The 17,729-nt window shown below is 43.2% G+C and overlaps 1 protein-coding gene across 1 annotated transcript in view; it reads left to right on the forward strand.

Annotated features, from left to right (window-relative positions):
- Positions 1 to 7,039: 7,039 nt before the first annotated feature.
- Positions 7,040 to 17,729, forward strand: part of PXDC1 (PX domain containing 1) — a 16,353-nt gene continuing 5,663 nt past the window's right edge. The window contains exons 1-4 of the mRNA XM_008643462.2: positions 7,040 to 7,122; positions 11,250 to 11,394; positions 11,682 to 11,799; positions 15,529 to 15,640. Coding sequence (XP_008641684.1) covers positions 7,040 to 7,122; positions 11,250 to 11,394; positions 11,682 to 11,799; positions 15,529 to 15,640 — 458 coding nt within the window. The remainder of the gene's footprint in view (positions 7,123 to 11,249; positions 11,395 to 11,681; positions 11,800 to 15,528; positions 15,641 to 17,729) is intronic.

Below are 17,729 nucleotides of genomic sequence, written 5' to 3' on the forward strand. Positions count from 1 at the left end.
CCCGGCTCGCCCCGGGGTGCGAGCGGGAGAGGCTTGCAGGGCTGGGTGCCGGAGGGGGGCTGTCTCCTCCCGCTTGGGTGCAGGCTGGGAATGGGGCTGTTCCTGAGGATGCCGGACTCCACCTCTCAGCCCTGGTGTGTGCGGGCACAAACAGTGCCTCATGAATTTCTGTTGCTGACCAGGGATCTAAAGTACTGCAAAAGCTTGTTACCCACCGAGTGTGTCCAACCCAAAGTACTGCAAGTGTGACTTTTAGTAGTGCTGAGTGGCAGTAAATTCTAAGCAACATGGCCTTCAAGTGTATGTGGCACCTGGGCCACGGCTTTTGAGGATATTTGGGTAGGTTTGGAGCGAGCCTGCCTGTAGTGTGCAGGGCACAGCACCTGCCAGAGTCACCGTGACTTAAAATTGACCTCCCAGGGTGCCGGTAGTCCTTCTTGTTGGCTTTATTGGGCTCTGAAGAGTAGCTTGGCAGCTGGGCTGGGGTGTGTGCTGTGTCTGGCTGCAAACAGACTCGATCCTTGGCCTCCTGCCCCTCCCAGTGCTCCTTCCCCACGTACAGGAGCCACTCCTTATCCTAAAGCCCATCTCATTCCTCAGCGCCTCTCTCAAACAAGCATGGTTCCTCTCCTGTCTCAAGGTCTGCCAGAGCTTTTGCGAAGTGTTAAACTCTTTTCACTTCTCTGCAAAGCATTATTTGTGCAGTTTGAGCCAGATGGGATTATAGTCCCTTGCACTGGCTTTACTTGACAGTCCCAGGTAGATACACCATTCATGCATGAACAACTGAAAAAGATTAACCATCCTCAGCCTGTCCAGCTCAATCCCTGCCTAAAACCTAGACCCAGCAACCTTGACTTACCTTTATCTCAGGAACAGGTGCACTGACTTCAGTAGAATTGGGAATGACCAAAGCATCAGTCCAGGATTTGAAAAATCAAAAGCTAATATAAGCAGATTATGATCTGTTTAGCTTGTTGAGGGGGTGGGGGTTAACTTTGCAACAGAGACAGAATAAAAATCAGGAGTAGTTTCTAAGCAATTACAGCGTGCGTCACAATTTCGGCAATACACTATTTAAAATTATGCTGCTCCCGCTCTAAAGAAAATTACTTTGCAGAGTATGCTTCTCTGCCTAGAGAGCACTTCATCATATCAACATTTTAAATTGGCTGGCCACAGCCTTTGATAACTTGACAAAGTCGAGTTTAACTAAGTGACACTGATGCAAAGCTTTGTATCACAGATTTGTATTTGCAAGAAAAGATTGCATGGGGCATGTCCAATCTTTACAAAATTCATGGGGTAAGCATGGTTAATGTCCTGTTTAAAGGCAGATGTCCTGCTGCTTACAGTGAAGCTCAATATATGGAACAACTGACAAAAAAAACAACTGACAAAAGCCCTTTCTTGTGTGTGTTAGCATTTAGTCATATACATTTGTGTGTATTTTTATCTATATACAAAGATATATGCATATGTATGTGAGTTTGTATATATGTGTGTGTTTCTTTTGGTCTTTATGAAAGAAGGTGAACATCAGCTGTGCCTTTTATCTGGAGGAAGTGATAAAGTGTTGCAAACCAAATTTGCATTGCATTGAAGGACTCCAAAGTCCCTACAGATTAGCCTAAGGAGCATTAAAAGGTCTAGCATTATCCTACAGCTCAGTCAAGCTGCAGTGTGTTACATTTAAGGGACACGGTGAGAGTGGAAGCTTGAGCTATTTGATGTTGTTAACTTTTTAAACGAAGGCTGGGTTTTTTTTATTTTAAAAAGTCAGCAATTTCAGAAAGAGTTGGTTGTTACCTTTATTGCTGGCTTCAGCACAGCTCATGCTGAGCAGGAGTGTGCTCCTTTTCTTGCTCAGCACGAGGAAACCATCCTCTACATTCCTTTCTTGACCCCTCATCCTCCCGGACTGGCTTCCACAATGCTCTCCCCTTCCTTATTTGTTGGAACTGCTGAGTGCTTTGAGATTGCAGAGGAGAGGATGGGACGTGTAGCTGTCTGCAGTGGCTGTTCATCTTAGACTTTCTTTGATGTGAGAGGAGGGGAGGTCCCAGAAGGGAGTATGGCATTCACATAGTCTGGTCTTGTCTTTGATAACTAATAAGAGCACGTGGTAGAGTGCACTCTCTGCATCTGGAGTGTACAATGATGCTAAAGGCCAAGGACATTCAGCAACACAAGGCATCTCACTAGGAAGCTGGTAAACAAAGTTAGATACGTGCATACCTGCAGGGTGACTAAGGATAATTCACTGTGATGTTACCAGTAACTTGCTAGTATTTTATTTGTCTTTGAAATGTGCCTGTCCCTTGCTCTAGGCAAATGTACAAAACAGGATCACAAGAAAACACAGGCTCGTTCACTCCTGCAGGGAACACAGCCTAATGTTACTAAACTGTCTGTTTCTCTATGCAAAGTCTACCTTTGAATTTAAATCAGTTTTCATGAGAAAGGCAGAGTTATGGACTTAGAAGCTGACTTAAAATTGATGGAAATAGAAATAGTTGCAACAGACCAAATAGACAGCAAAAGTGAGGTATAAATCTGGAAAAGGACTCTTTCTCTTTTTTCCCCCTCCTATTTTCTCTAAATACTACTTGTGAGGAGGTCTCATCTAAGATTTATCCTAGAACTTGAGCCAGCTTCTATGCAGTCAGCAGTCACACACCTCACTCACCTCTGACTTCAGTGTGGGCAGAATCAACCCCTTAAGGAAGCCAAAAGAGCAAATTAGCAGCCTTTCAAAGTTGGGATTTGTTTTGCCCTTGGAGTGGCAGGGTGGATTTTGACAATCCTCTGCACTTGTTTGTTGCCTGTTATCAGAACAGAGGCTCAGATGCTCTTCCAATGTAACTTGTTCATATTGTACCTATGTGTAGTGCCTGGTCCTGCTCTGATACTCTGAGCTGCCAAATCAGAAACTCTCTGACAGATTTCTTTTATTACTAGATGGGTCTCTCTTCCCAAAGTTCTCATTTTCCTCCTTTCTGTGCCTCTTCTGACTCATTCTACTCTGTCATGGCCATTTTTCCCCTTGATGTTCTTTCTGTTATTTCCTCTCTGCTTCTCCACGTTGCTTTCCCTGAGCTGCTTGCTGTTCCTTTTCTTTGCCTCCAGGTTCCCCTCAGCGGTGTGCTACCATCCATGGTTATCTATGGCTCTGCAGGACTCCTCTGTTCCCTCCACCTTTCTGTCGCTCAACCTCTGTCCATCCACAGAAGTTTTCCAGTAGTGGTGGAGATTTCCTATAGAAACCTTGCACCTACTCGTAGCATAGAGGCAGTCACTTCATCTGCAGCAGACCTGAGCAGCCCCTCACAGAGGACCATTTTCAGCTCTAGCTCCAAGCCTTGTGCCTGCCTCTGGGGTGGCTTCTTCCTGCGGGAAGCAGGTGATCATCTGTTTTTCATGTCCCAGTGGGAAGCTCCTCCAGGGTTGCCATTGGAAGGACATGCACAACACAGAAGGCAGTTCCCAAAGAGCCAGCCCAGGAACATTGTTTGCTTGCAAATGTTGCATTCATAACTTAGTTTTCTATATGCTGCATTACAGAGTTGTTGTTGTTTACAAGGCCATCTGGGAGTGTGATTTATGAGAAGAGGGAGCTCTGCAGAAGCAGCATCGTGGTTTCTACAGACAGCAGCTGTTTCTCGGTGCTGTGACAATACAGATAAATACACTGCATCTATTGTGCTCTTTTCATTGTTGACATTGTCAACAGTTCATTAGTGGAGCTTGCTCAGAGCTTCTGTCTGGCAGACAAAGGATGCAGCTCTTGGTTATCAGGCTCTAGCAGAACTGTATAACCAAAATTAAGTTTGTGGCTTCTGGGTTTGTTTTTTTATCAGCTGAATTTCATGGTTCATTTGTAATGATGGAGATAAATGAAGCTGGCTGTGTTGTTATAAAGCTAGACACAAGTTGCCTTTTTGTGGTGAACAAATGTGTCAGGGAAGTTTTTGGTGGAAAGGAATGGAAACAAGGTGTGTTTTTCATGACATTTCTCACCTGATAAGAAACCAGCACTAAAAATGGTTGTAGAAGCTTGCATTTTCCATCAGGTTTTGACTGCTTTGTTCACTCTTATCTCATGTGTCTTTGACATCTTTTTCTTTCTTGTGGCTCATCAGGCATCAAGACAGGGAAGTCTGTGGGGAAAGCCGGTCTGCTGAGCTCTGCCACCAAGATGTGCCATCCCTTCCAAAGGTCCTGGGAGATCCCATAACTAATAATAGTGTGGAAACCCCATCATCTTGAGGGTCCGGATTTCTCTGCTTTTACCTTGCCTCTTTTCTTTGCATGGGTGCCTAAGTGTGCCAGAGTCCTCAGGTGATCATGGTGACAACTTTCACTCTGGGGCATCTCAGTTGGACAGTTGTTTGGACAGGACTTTTCCCCATCCTGCATCTGCTTCATATGAACTGCAAAAGAAGAAAGGTGTGGGCAGGGTTTTGAAAGCTCTCCCTCTTTCTGCATCAAACAGATTTATCTCAGTATCTTCCTATTTTGTTCCTCATCATTAAGAAGGGCAGCACAATGTGATAAATGTCAAAAGTCCACCTCCCTACACCCACCCCTCTTTTCAGCTCTGCTGTATCCTTTTAGCTGCTCCCTCAGTAATGCCACCAAGATGGATCTTGTCAATGATATTGCATCAATAGCAAATCCTTTGTAAAGCCTGTAGTGACTCCTGTCACATGAAATGGATGAACTTCCCCGCAAGGGGAAGGGGCAAGTATGTTTTCCCCAAGAGAGGGGTGTTGTAGAATTAGGAAAGAGGCATCAGAGAGGAGTTGCTAGAGCTGCCAGACTTAAGCCGGGCCAGTGCTGTAGCTAGCTCTAGGATTCTGTCCCTGGTGATGAGAACCAGATGCTGCAGAAAACAGCATAAATAACAGGCAGAGACCAAAAAAGTGACAGTCCTGGTCTCTAGTAATTGAAGATCTAACATCCCTGATTGCCCATAATTATCTGCCCTTCTCTGGATCTTATCAAGTCTTTGGACTTGAAGGGATTTCTGTGGTGTTACTTCTGCAGTTATTGAAGAAAAGTTGTGTGAAACAGGCTTTCTCATCTGCTGTTTTTTTTTTTTTTTAATTTCCTGCCTTTACATACCCCTGGGTATTTCTTTGCCCTTCTAGCAACCTTTTATCCTCGTCTCCTCCATCAGAGAGGAGGCAGCTGTTAGTGGGAGCTGGTTGGCCTTTTCAGAATCCAGTCTGAGGTAGCTAATGCCACAGTTATGCCAGGTGGCAAGGTTGAGGGAACACGTGTTTGCGGTGAGGAGGGATGCTACCTGGGCAGCTGCTAGGACGAGCAAGGTACGGTGGCCATGAAGCAGGGGAAAATGACAGCTGAAATGGTGTTGAGAAGAACCCAGTTCAGCAGAGGGAGGAAATAGGAAGCAGTGCAAAGGACCAAAACAGCAGAAAAAATGGGGCTGAGCTGTCTGTCACCTTTCAGCCCTGATCCATGTGCCAGATGAGTGGCCTCAGTTTCTGCATGTTTCTGTGGAGTATCTGTCTGTGGGTCTCTTTAGAAGTCAACTGGATATGGTCCCCAGCAGCCTGATCTAACTTAGGATCTGGCCCTTCTTTGGATGAATCAAATTAGACTCTTTTATTTAACATTATTCTGTGATTCTGTGTACCTTCTTTAATGACTAGGACCTTCCTTCTATTCCTCCATCTACCTCCTGGATTGTGTGTGTGCACAAGGGTTAGAACACATCTGAGGGGAAGGAGGAATGAGGGAAAAGGATAAAAAAGTTTTAACATTGCAGTGTTGATAAATACTGTAACTGGGGAAAAGGGGGCACATCTCCCGTTGAAGTCTGGTCAGGAGAGAGAGCAGAGTAGCAGTGTCCCATGCAAGGCAACTTGTATGTCTTCCCTAAAGATTTGAAATCCTTAACTGCTGCTTGGAGTCTTGTGCACAGAGAGAAGGATGGACTCATGATCTGAATCCATAAGCCTCAAAACTTTCTTGGAGTGTAGATTAGCAGAACACAGTAGGATTTCTCTCTCAATTTATTGGTTACTCCTTTTTTCCCTTTGATACCTACTCTGCAGTATTCCTATAGGGAATGGAGAGAGGATTAGATGAGAGGGGCTCAATGCAACTTTAATCTTCATCTGCGTACTAAAACACACAGCATTTAGGACTATTGGCATTCCATCTTGTACATATCTTCGGAAAGTACACCTCAGCTTCTGCTCTTGCTCAGCTTTCTGTACATATAGAACTGATTTTGAGAAAGTAGGGTATCTCTTCGACATCCTTTGCTCCTGTCCCTGACCATAAACAAGAAGTGTAAACCTTCAGATTGGAGCGACAGGGTTTGCCCACAGTTTGAGATCATGTGTACATAGTGACTTGTACATAGCAACATATCTCCAGAAAAACAGACTTCTGTGTGTCACCGTTGACATGACATAGGAGACTTGACTTGGGCATGAACTTACCCTTCCTTGGAAGGCACTAGAGGATTTTTGAGACAATGCTCATCGTGGACGCTGGCTGTCGGGACTGCTCTGTGATTTCATGATGAGCCATGAAGCACATGCAGCAATTCCTGTCCTGCTTCCTGTGCTAGAAGGACAGGGTGGATTATCTGTGGTTTTTAGGATGTCATTAGTTGCAGATTTGGTGGCTCACGTGGCAGTAATAGGACAGCCCTACCAAGGCTTGTGTGTTTACATCAGGAGTTGGCTCTCAGTTTGTTCTTCTCTGCTGCTGAGCTCGTTTCCTGCCTGTGTGCAGCTCTGGGCCCCTCTCCCACGCTGTGAGCCAGTGTGCCAGGTACACAGCTGCTGGCCTGCTCCCCCAGCCTCCTGCAGCTGCCCCGGCACCAGGGACCCAGGGCAGGAAGAATGTTACAGGCCTCTGGTGCTGCTCGTGCTGTACTTTTCCAGACAGGCTGCTCTGTGCAAAGTTGCTACCTACGCTTGGTCTCGAGCTGAAAGCAAATCCTTTTCAGTCTTAAGGACTCTGCCTGGGGCTCTTGATCTGGAAAGGGGCAGAGAAAATGTCGAAGGGATTGAATGAGGTCACTGACTATGTGGGCTGTGTACACAGCAGAACCCTGCTAAAGCAGTGTTCCAGGCACAGGTGAGTGCCACCCTGGATTAGGCAGTGTCATCCCTCCTGTCACCCAGCCTGTTGGCTCCCCTGTGTGCAGGGTGAAGGAATCTCAGAAGTTTGTGGTATTTGGCAGCAGGGTTTGTGGTAAGAAAAGGAGCCAGTGGGACTCCAGTTTACCTCAAACTCTATAAACATAGGTGTATATAGCATTTAAATCACTTGAAATAATAGCTAATTGTCCGAGCACAGTATGGGTAACAAGGCAGAGAGCAAAGTTTTCCTGGGAGGAGTTTATGTGTGTTTTCCATTAGCAGTCAGACAAGGGCCAGAGCCGAGGAAAAGGTATGAGAACAGCTTTTCACCATGACCTCACTAACAAATTTCCCAGCTCTGAGCTCAGCTCTGTTGCATGACTGAACAAGTGAAGAAAAGACAACTGGTTCCAGGATACTGGTTACTTTACTGGTATTTTATTTTTATTTTACAGGAAACGGAGTAAGGGTTCTTGGGGAGTAAAAGCCCCAGATGGAAATACAGGCTAGACATGTTTTTATGGCCCATGGGCAGAGACAACAGCCTCGGGGCATGTTGTAGCTGCTGTATGGATGCTTCATATGTGGCCAGGGTGTCCCATGCACTCCAGATGCATCCACCTTTTGGTGTATTTGTGTCAGGGTTAATGAATGGAGGCAGTGCTGGGCTCTGTCTGTGGTGTCAGCTGGCATGTCTGTGTGTCTGTTTGTTCAGGCGTTTCCAGCGTCTGGAGAGCCCACATCAGTCTCTGGCTTTTTTTCCTCTTTCTTTCTGCCTCGACAAATATTCCAAACAGGAGAAAGAAGACAGGCAGGGGAGAAACCCCCACAAAGTGAAGAATAGGCCTGGAAACTTGGGTGCGGTTCTGTGACCGTTTTTTACACTAATTCAGATTCCTCTCAAACTTAGTATACTGCCTGGGTGAGAAAGGAGCCGGTATGGGGCATCCTAGCCTGCAGTCTCTTGCTTTTTCTGTGGAGTCTGCGGTTTCCTGAGGTGAAGCCTTTGACAGGAGTGGTTTGAGGTATTCCCTGCTGCTCGCCTAACTGTGCTGGCAAAGCAGAAGCAGCTCTCTGTTGTGGTGTGGGAGAGGAAATGAGGTGCAGGGGAGGGTGGGAGCACCTTAAGCCAGTGTTGACACTAGAGACTTTACCTTGCGAAACCCCAGTGTTTCTCATGCACGTAGGTGCTGTGGTTGATGACAGCAGCCAGTTACAGAGTGCTGAAAGGGATGGAAAGGAGGGACCAGGACCTCCACTCCTCCTGGCTGCTTGGGCAGGCAGTGCCTCACTCTGGTTAGCGTGGCTGTGGGGTTGGGAGCAGTTCCTCGGGTTGTGGGATCATGGTCTATGACTAACTGAAAACCACAAGAGCATCTGTTAACTTTTAAAAACAGAGACTTGTAGAATTAAGATAAATGAGGGCCTTACAAATTTCATGGAATTGCAGAAGAAATTACAGGTTTAAAAAAATGTGTGTATATAGCCAGTCAAGTGGTTTCTGTGTGCTTGGGCTGTAGATGTACGAAAAGAAAGGCTTTAGCCTGGCCAAATTGAACTCCCTGTATGGAGAATTCATTTAAGGTCAGCAGCTTTACGCCCCAAAGCTGTGCATCTGTAATCATTAAGCACAGATATAGGAAGCTGTCCAGGCAGATGTATCACCCTCCTTCCTACGCTGTCTGCTTTTTGGTTTTGATATTACTGAAAGCTTCAGTAAGAAACAGTTTTTATGGTGTCAGATGTTACAAGTCTTCTGTGCCAATTTCCAAGTTGGAGTGTGGGTTTGCATTCTGGTGTCTTTCCAAGAGGTGGAAGGAGATAATATACCAGGGCTGGAAATTCCTTGTGAATGCAAGAAGCTGTAAAACCTCCCACAGGGTGATCTGTGACAGTGCAACAGGCTGACAGCCTTGTCTGACTTCTTGGTGAAGCATAAAAAGGCCGTGTGGAGCTGCAGATGCTTTCCCTGATTACTAATGAGAGAAATCCTGACCGCTTGGCTGGTTTTCCTCATGGAATGAATGCTCAGGGTTGTTGCTGAGGTGGTTTAGGGTTTTTTTTTTTCTTTTTCTCCACCTCCCAGTCTGAATATCTTCATTTGTTTGAAAGTATCCCTCTTCCTAGTAAAATGAATTCCTGGTGGATTGGCAATGAGGTCTTCGTTTGCAAGGTGGGAGCCACAGCGGGGCAGTCTCTGCTCTGACTATATCAGTGTTTATGCAGAGTGGATCAAGACCAGCAGGAGAAGTGGAGGCACCCTATGGCAGCTGGCATCAGGGTGGCTGGCTCTGTTTCCTCTGATGTGGGCTCCAGGAGGGCCAGCAGTGTGTTTCTAACATCATGGGTAGGTGTCTGAGCTGTGGGACCATTGGCAGCTTTTTTTTCTCTTTTAGGAAAGGTGAAAGCACTTTCATTGAAAATTTGAACTTGATTCAAATGTGGGATGGGAACATATTTGTGGAGGGGTGAAGCAGATCCACCTGAGCCTGCGCACACCCTGGAGTTAGGAGGATGAAGGGTGCTGGTCTGCAATTCATCTCTGTAGTGTCAAGCACAGCCCAGCTGATACCCAGTCTGTGGACCCATGCAGATGAGTTTATTCACATTTACAGCCTTTCAGAGAATTTCCAAGCAAAGCTACCTGACTGTAGTGTACACCAGCCAAAGCAAGACACACACCACCTTCCTTACATGCTGATATGCATTGCTCTGCTGTCAGCAGAGAGGCAGAGTTGTGCTGGGGTGAGGCAATAGCCATGCTGAAAATACAGGCAAAATGAAGGACTGCTGAGCAAGAGGAAGGCTTATACAAGCAGGCAACTTTTGTGGGACAGCTGTCAAGTAAACCCGGTTGCTTTGGAGACAATCTCTGTTTTATTTAGAGCTGTAACTGGAGGAGAGCTGACAGCTTACAAGTCACACTTTTGTCTGGGAAGTTTGTATGGGATTGTATCTCGTTGGTAGCAAACAGCAAGGACTGGTGCAGACTGAAACTGTTTGTGGATGTTGTTCCCACACTCTGCATGTTTGATGGCTCTGTGTTTGTCTTTTGAATAGGGAGATGAAGATACACTTACTTTAACACAATTGTAGTATATTGAAGTGCTTTCTCACAGACTGCTTTGCAGATTTTTAATTTTGATGGTTTTGATTTATTGTGTCTTTTCCTTTTCCAGCTTTTTGTTGGGTTATTTGTTTGGCGTGGTTTGTTATATATAATAATTTCTCTTGTAGGTATTTAATTTTCATAGGTATATCCTGCTCCTTGGAAAAGATACACAAATGTAGAGGTTAAATGATAATTTGGTTAAGAAAAAGTAGATTGCAAATATCAGCAATAAAAGGCCCACTAGAGGGATGTGAGATTTTGAGGGTTTATTTCTCCTTACATGCCCTGTACATGTATATAACCTGTGCTGTATTTCCTTCAGTCTGCTAGAGGTGGGGGAAGTTACAGGTGCCCTGCAGGTTAGACATACAAAATATGGTGTTAGTGTTTAAGATCGCCATTCTGAGAAATTCAATATTGCATTGTAATGCATCATTCTGGATATTGGACAGTAAAATTTTCATCTTAATCCCTCCTGCAGCACTGATAATTCAGTGACTGATGATATGAAAAAAATCCTAACAGTGATCTTACACTTGAAGAACATGACACTGACCACTCTCCTTGGACCACTCATTGGGGCTTACAGTCAGAGAAATACAAAACTGCCTTTTGTTTAGCTTGTGTTTGTTTTTTCTCTCTTATCTGTAGGATGCGTCTTTCGGTTTTCTTGGGTTTTCTTTTGCTTTTTATTTACACACACACAAAAAAAAAGGACGGATAATGGTTCTTGCAATCAGAAATTGGGCTGTTTATTTATCACTGCTGGAAATGCTGTGTAGTGAAACTGTGGGTGAGGGAGTAGGTGGTTCTACTTCTGCTTGTCTTGCAATTCCTACATGTGGTCATAAACAGCTGAGTTTGTGTCAGGCTTGCAGCTCTGCTTGTAAACTACACCCACCTCAGTTTGGGGTGCACACTTTACCATCAGTTGCTTTAAAAGACGTTTCTGGGAGGGATATTTGAGGTTGTTCCACATCTTCCTGTGGGGCTGCTTCTGGCTGCTGAAGTGTGAGTAAGTGTGCCTTTGTTTATGCTTATGATCTGTTTACTTTGTTTCTAGGGCTCATCACAATAAAAGAAGCCCATGATATAGAAGCCAGACTTAATGAAGTGGAAAAGCTTCTGAAGACTATTATAAACATGCCCTGGAAGGTGAGTTAGCCAAGTTCCAATTTAGCCCAGCTTGACTCCTCCCTCATGGTGACATGCACTCTCATGCAGATTAGAATGTGATGGGCAGGGTTGCCAAACTCTGAAGGAAGCAGCAATTTATTAACTTGGAAAATGTTGAGTGCCAGAACTGTGTAATGATGCCTCTAAGCTGTCGCTTGTAGTAAGTTTTTCTGTCATACTATGAAGGGGTTGAAATGGAGAAGAGGGACAAAACAAACTACAGGTTAAAAATGGATGTCTTTTTTTTTTATTCCTCTCTTTTTAAGTATTCAAGGTCTGAAGTTGTCCTCACATTCTTTGAAAGATCTCCTTTGGACCAAGTTCTAAAAAATGACAATGTCCATAAAATTCAGCCAAGCTTTCAAAGTCCAGTTAAAATATCAGGTAAGAGTTGTTAACTTCCTGCAGTTGACACAAGAATTACAGAATGAAAATTAATTTGTTTGCTGTTCCCATTATTATTTCTCTATCAACAATACAAAATATAGTTCTCAATAGTCTGCTTTGTGATATAGAACATATAATTAGCCTTGATATACTATGCAACGTGCATTCAGGCACTAAAGTAGCAGGTGAAATGGGAGGCTGACAAATGCAAAGCAGTGAATGTGAGGAAAATGCAGTCCTTACTGCATATCATCACTTATGATAGTGCTGTTACCACTTAAAAAGGAGATTTTGAGGCTATTGATACAGCTCTGTGGAAATGTAAGCTTGGTGCCTAGCAATGGGCAAATACCAGCAGTGAGACTTAGATTCTATTACTAGAAAAGGAGGGGGGAACAGAGGAGAGGAGCACAACCCCATCTTGAATACAATATGCACAATTTTGGTTTCTCTACCTCAGGGTATAATAGAATTTAAAATTCTACAAATAAAAGGCGAGGATCTAAGTTGTAGAACAGCTTCTCCAAGAAAGAGGTTAAACAAAGAGGGACACTTCACCTGTGAGAAGAGATGACAGACAGGGGTATGATGGAAGTCTACAAAGCTGTGAATAGAAGGAGGTCAGTTACCCTGTACTTCTCATGAAAAAAGAGCTATAGTTATCCAGTATCACTGACAGACAACAGGCTTTAAACAAACAAAAGCAAGGTTATAATATTGTTTTGTTTCCATATAAAGCATAGTTAAGGAGTGGAACTCATTGTCATAGGATATGGGGAAACTGAAAGCAGAAGTGACTTCAAAAGGGAGTTAGACAAGCAAGTGGAGGAAAAGTACACTGAAACCTGTCACAGGTGGAGACGTAGGAAGTTCCAGAACCACAGATTGCTAGTGGGCAAAGTGCAGAGCCTGTCCTTGCCTATTCTTTTAGCCTTTCCCCTCTTCATCTGCTACTGACCGTTGTCAAAAGGCCTGTGAACTTCTGGTGTGCCTGGTTTTGTATTTCTATACTGAAATATTTTGTTTGAGCCTAATGGCAACTGCAGGTTTTGTGTCACCAGAAGAGCTTATTCAGAGTTAATTAAAGTGAAATACTACACAGTCCTCCAAGGTTTAAAGTGTCTGGCAAGGAACTGGTATCAGTTTTCTTTGATACTAACGAAGTATCAGTTAATGTCCAGTCAGTGTGTCAACATGCCAAAGGTGTAAACAGTGGGGTTTAAGGCTTGATGTCATACACAGGGTAAACAATTAGTAACTGATCCTTAGCTCTGCTTCTAAATGAATCTGTCTTCTGTTAAAAAAATATTCCTTTAATTGAATGGAAGATGGTTTATGAGTATTGTGTAGCACAGAGCCTCAGTGAGAAGTGTGGTCTTGCCAGCCTGTCTGGGCTGGTGCCTTCTTGTAGGGTGCCCCAAGCCCAGGCTGCAGTGCAAAAAACAGCCCCCAGGGCCACATTGCAGGTTTGATGCAGGTTTGACTTCCTGGGTACAAGAAACAGGAGCCAACATGCTTATCTCGTGTTCCACCTGTGGCTAGGGAGGTTTGGATGATGTCTTCAGTCAATGTGGAAACCTTGGGTAAAATTTCTCTTGTGTATGCTCTTGCCATTAGACATCTTCCAAAAGCTGCACATGGTCATACATTTTACTCCTGAACCAAGAAATGTTCTCAGGACAGCCACTTGAAAGCACATTCATGGGTTTTGTCTGAAGTATGTTGCTACTCTGTGAGACCAGAGCTGCAAAATGGATCCTAGATCCTGCCCATTATGAAATGAAGGAACTACAAACTAAATACTTAAAAAATGTTTCAAGAGGTGACTGCTGTTGGTGTTTCCTTGCTCTTGTTGGAAACACCAAATACCAAGAATAAATGTCTTTGGAATTGTGTAGGTTACATGCTGGAGCACTGCTCTGGTTTGGGGCTTTTTGCTGTGTGGAATGCTTTCATACACTTTTTGGGAGGGTGTGCACCCCATCAGGGGACATGTACTCTGTGTGTGCATGACTGAATATGACACATGGTGGGTACAACAGAGAGAAGACAGTCAAGATGAACCCCAATTCAGAGCAAGGGGGCCTGTCTGATGGACAGAAGTTAGCAGCAAAGGGAGCCCTCCTGACAGCCTGTATGTAGAGGAGCTGTGGAAACTATCTCAGCTGAATAATAGCATGTTTTAATTCTAAATTATTGTTGGTAGTGATGAGTAATACCTAATTAACTGGAGGAAGATTCTCCTACCTATGCAGCCATGCAAAAGCATCTTGTGGTAATTAATTTTGTCATTCAAGTGATTGCTGCCATTAATGCTAAGAACATAGGTGGAAATTTGATGTTAATTGGTATTTGCCTCATCTGGATGTTGCACACTGGAAATGGTTCAGTATCTGGCAGTGCTGTCAGTAGATGGCAGTAAATGATAATGGGTAAGGCAGTTCATGCAGCAGCGAAACGCTGTTCCTCTTAGGTCAAGTCAAGGACACTAGGAAAATACTGGCAGTCCTGCTAGTGCAGCTTTCTACCTGGCTTGTAGTCTTGGAAAAGCAGGCAAAAATGTTTTTTATTCTCGGAAAAAACAAATCCCACATGGTCGTGCTCAGAGTGGAAGTGATGGAGAAGAGAGAAAGAACTGCCCTCTAAGATGAAAACTGAATTTGAATTTATGGTGTAAATCTTATTTTACCTATATGCTGGCTCAAGATGAGTCATGTGAAGTGTGATTCTGCTGGGGTTCAGTGTTTTCACAACCCCCAAATGTATTCTGCTAAAGTGAGTTGCAGTAAAATACAGACTGAAAGTCAAAGATGGCTCTCAAGAAAAAATATGGAAGTGAGTTCTGGCTTTACCTTAATGTAGAAACATGTAAATGTTAAAAAAAATTACCTCCTCTCTCCTGTCTCATCTCGTGTTCATTATATGAACTGTATATGTAGCAGAAATTTGTTTGTGTGTTTTCTGCCTACCATATTTTCTGCCACAGACTAATTTTTTTGTTGTGCTGATAATGCAAGGCTGTAACAGAGGGTCATAGTGCCATGAGGCAGACCAAGAGTTATCCTACTTAAGTCAGTACTGATTTTTTTAAAAACGTGCATTTATTCTATTCTGGTGGTCCTAGCTTCATCTAAAATTGTGTGACTGAAAGAAATCCTTGTGACTTGCCTAGTTTGACTTTCCATAGCACAGATGTGGATTAACTTCTCATTTACATCAAATACTATTCTTTAATTATTAATTCTCCCCATGGTAGTAAGTAAGTGGAATTAGGTATAAATTTTAGATATTCTGTATTGGAGGCTTCTAACACTGTGAGAAACAAAATAAGCAGGGTCAATGGCAGTGCAAAACATGGTATTGCTTTACATGACTTAGAGTTGGTGATTGAATTATCTTGTAAGGTCACTTTTTATTTCCCTTTTTATGTCTTCTTTATTTTTGCTTAACTGGCTTAAGCCTGGGACTGTCTAAGAAAAATACAATTATGATTTGGTAGTGGTAGTTGCTTCAGATGCTTTGTGTCATGAATTGATTAGGTGAATAAAATTGCTTGAGCGCTGGCAGCTTGCAGATGTAAGAAGCTGTGAAACCAACCCTTCAGCTTGCATGTGCAGATTTTCAATGTCATGCACACATCTAAGTTCATAGCCATGTCAATTACATATGATACACAGTTGTTTTCCAGCTTTTTTTTTCATCTTGTTTTCTTTCTTTTCCCGACAGAAATCATGCGATCAAATGGATTCTGTTTAGCCAACACTGAAACCATAGTCATTGACCACAGTATACCTAATGGAAAAGAGAAGCACCTGGATGTAGATTCAGCAGAACATTTGTAAGTGGAGTTTGAGCAAGAGCAATGCTGTCACCTTCAGATAAGCTGTAGCTTTCCCACCCCCCTAGCAAAATGTTATTGTCTGTCTAGGAGCAAGACTGGTACAGCTGTCATCCTGGCTGGTTAAAGGTTACTGAGCCTGATTGCTTACACTTCACAGCAATTTCCTGTTAAAGTGGATAAAATGAGATAATGATTGATCCCAAAGTGCTCAAACCTCTCTGTATGAAAAAAGAACTGACGCTGCCATAGGGGTGCTGCCAAGGGAGAACAGAGTTATTTTGTCCTCTCATGACTGTGATGAGAGCTGGTTTGAGGCCAAACTTGGAAACTCAAACATCCTAACAAATGGCATATCCTTCTACAAAGGGTAGTGGGATGTTTGGGAAGCAAAACACTGTCCTCAGAGGGGAACACATCCCTGAAAGTAATTGAACAAAGGTCAGCAGCTGCTCACCTAGGACTTTGGGTAGCATGTGTATTTCCTTAGGGGAAAGGCAAATTAGACTGTTCTTATTGGTAAGTTCTGCTTCCTAATATATGTAGGTATTCTGGGCAGGAGGGCTTTTATGGCTATAAACTAAAGCACAAGAAGTTTTACCTCAACATGAGGAAGAACTTTATGTTGAGGATGGCAGAGCACTGGAACAGGCTGCCCAGGGAGGTCATGGAGTCTCCCTCTCTGGAGACATTCCAAACCCTCCTTGATGTGTTCCTGTGTCACCTGCTCTGGGTGACCCTGCCTTGTCAGAGGGTTGTAGTGGATGCTGTCCAGAGATCCATTCCAACCCCAACCATTCTGTGATTCCTTGATTCATGTAGGTCTTAAGTCAGTGACCGTATTCAAACATAGGTATTGATGGAAATCTGCTCCTACAGATTTCTGTCATACCAGGTGATACTTCAATGAGCTTCAGGTAGTGAAGCATTTAAATATTTTTGGTGAGGAACATTAACCTACTTTTTCATTAGACCAGTAAAATTAAGGAAACAGAATACTATAAGCCTTGATCTTTGAATGCAGTGATCTGTCTTGCTATATTTGAAATGTGGTCATTGCCAGTCTGTAACAAGGTTTAGAGCTTGGCAAGACTTTGTCAGGGGCTGGAGAGTATCTCTGGCTCTGATATAATTTCTTAAAGTCTTTTTATTAACTTATCACTTAGTGTTTTGAATCTTGACCTTGCTAACACCATTTAAGCTTATAAGCTTGTAATAATGAGGCTGAAATGGCACACTAGAGGTAATTCTGTAAGGCCAATACCTGGAAATTATTATATGTTATAGTTCACAGTGGATCAGTTTTTGTACTGAGAGACAAATCATAGGAGAAAATTACCAAAGAGAGCCTTTTCCTGCCTTAATTGACTATTAAAAAAAATTGATTAAAAAAGTATTTATAACTAGCTTTGATTTTAAAAATGTGCTCCAGCCCAAGCAAAACTTACCTGGCATCAGAAACTGCAATCATCTAACTGTCATCCCATTAAAGTCAGAGACTTTTAAGGCCAGAAAATACTAATGTGATGAAAACTGAATGGTAGGCATAGCTTCCCAGAAAATGGTGGAAGAAATTATTCTAGGGTAACAGCGTGACTTTGTGCATTTGTGGTTTAACTTTCCAAAGGATGTGAAGTCAAGAGTCAAGAAGCTAATAAATTGCATGTGTGTGTTTTATATGGTGCCCTAAATTTTCCCATCCTGCAGCTGTATTTTATAGCCAAGCAGTAATAGCCAGGAGATAATGGAACCAGTGTAGCACAGCTGTTTTGTAAAAATTGAACCTTTTTCAAAAGCAGAAATTTTCTATACTGTTGGTTTAAATGTATGTTATTAGCCCAGAAAGGAAACTTTCAAATCTGTCAAATCCTATGCCATTCCTTTTTGGTCTCAGTAAAATTGGATTTATGGTGTGTTCTACCCTGAAATCAGAGTTAATTCCTTGTGGACTTGATATCTTCAGACGGGAAATTTTTCCTTTCAGCTGCATTAAACTCTTTATGACTTCAGGGTTTTGGCTGCTGCTGAACTTGAATGAGACATTTTGCAGAGCAAACCTGTATTTTTCGGGAAAAAGTGCTTGAAGCTA

Source organism: Corvus brachyrhynchos, unplaced genomic scaffold (assembly GCF_000691975.1).
Source record: "Corvus brachyrhynchos isolate BGI_N302 unplaced genomic scaffold, ASM69197v1 scaffold100, whole genome shotgun sequence".
In the NCBI taxonomy this organism is placed as follows: Eukaryota; Metazoa; Chordata; class Aves; order Passeriformes; family Corvidae; genus Corvus; species Corvus brachyrhynchos.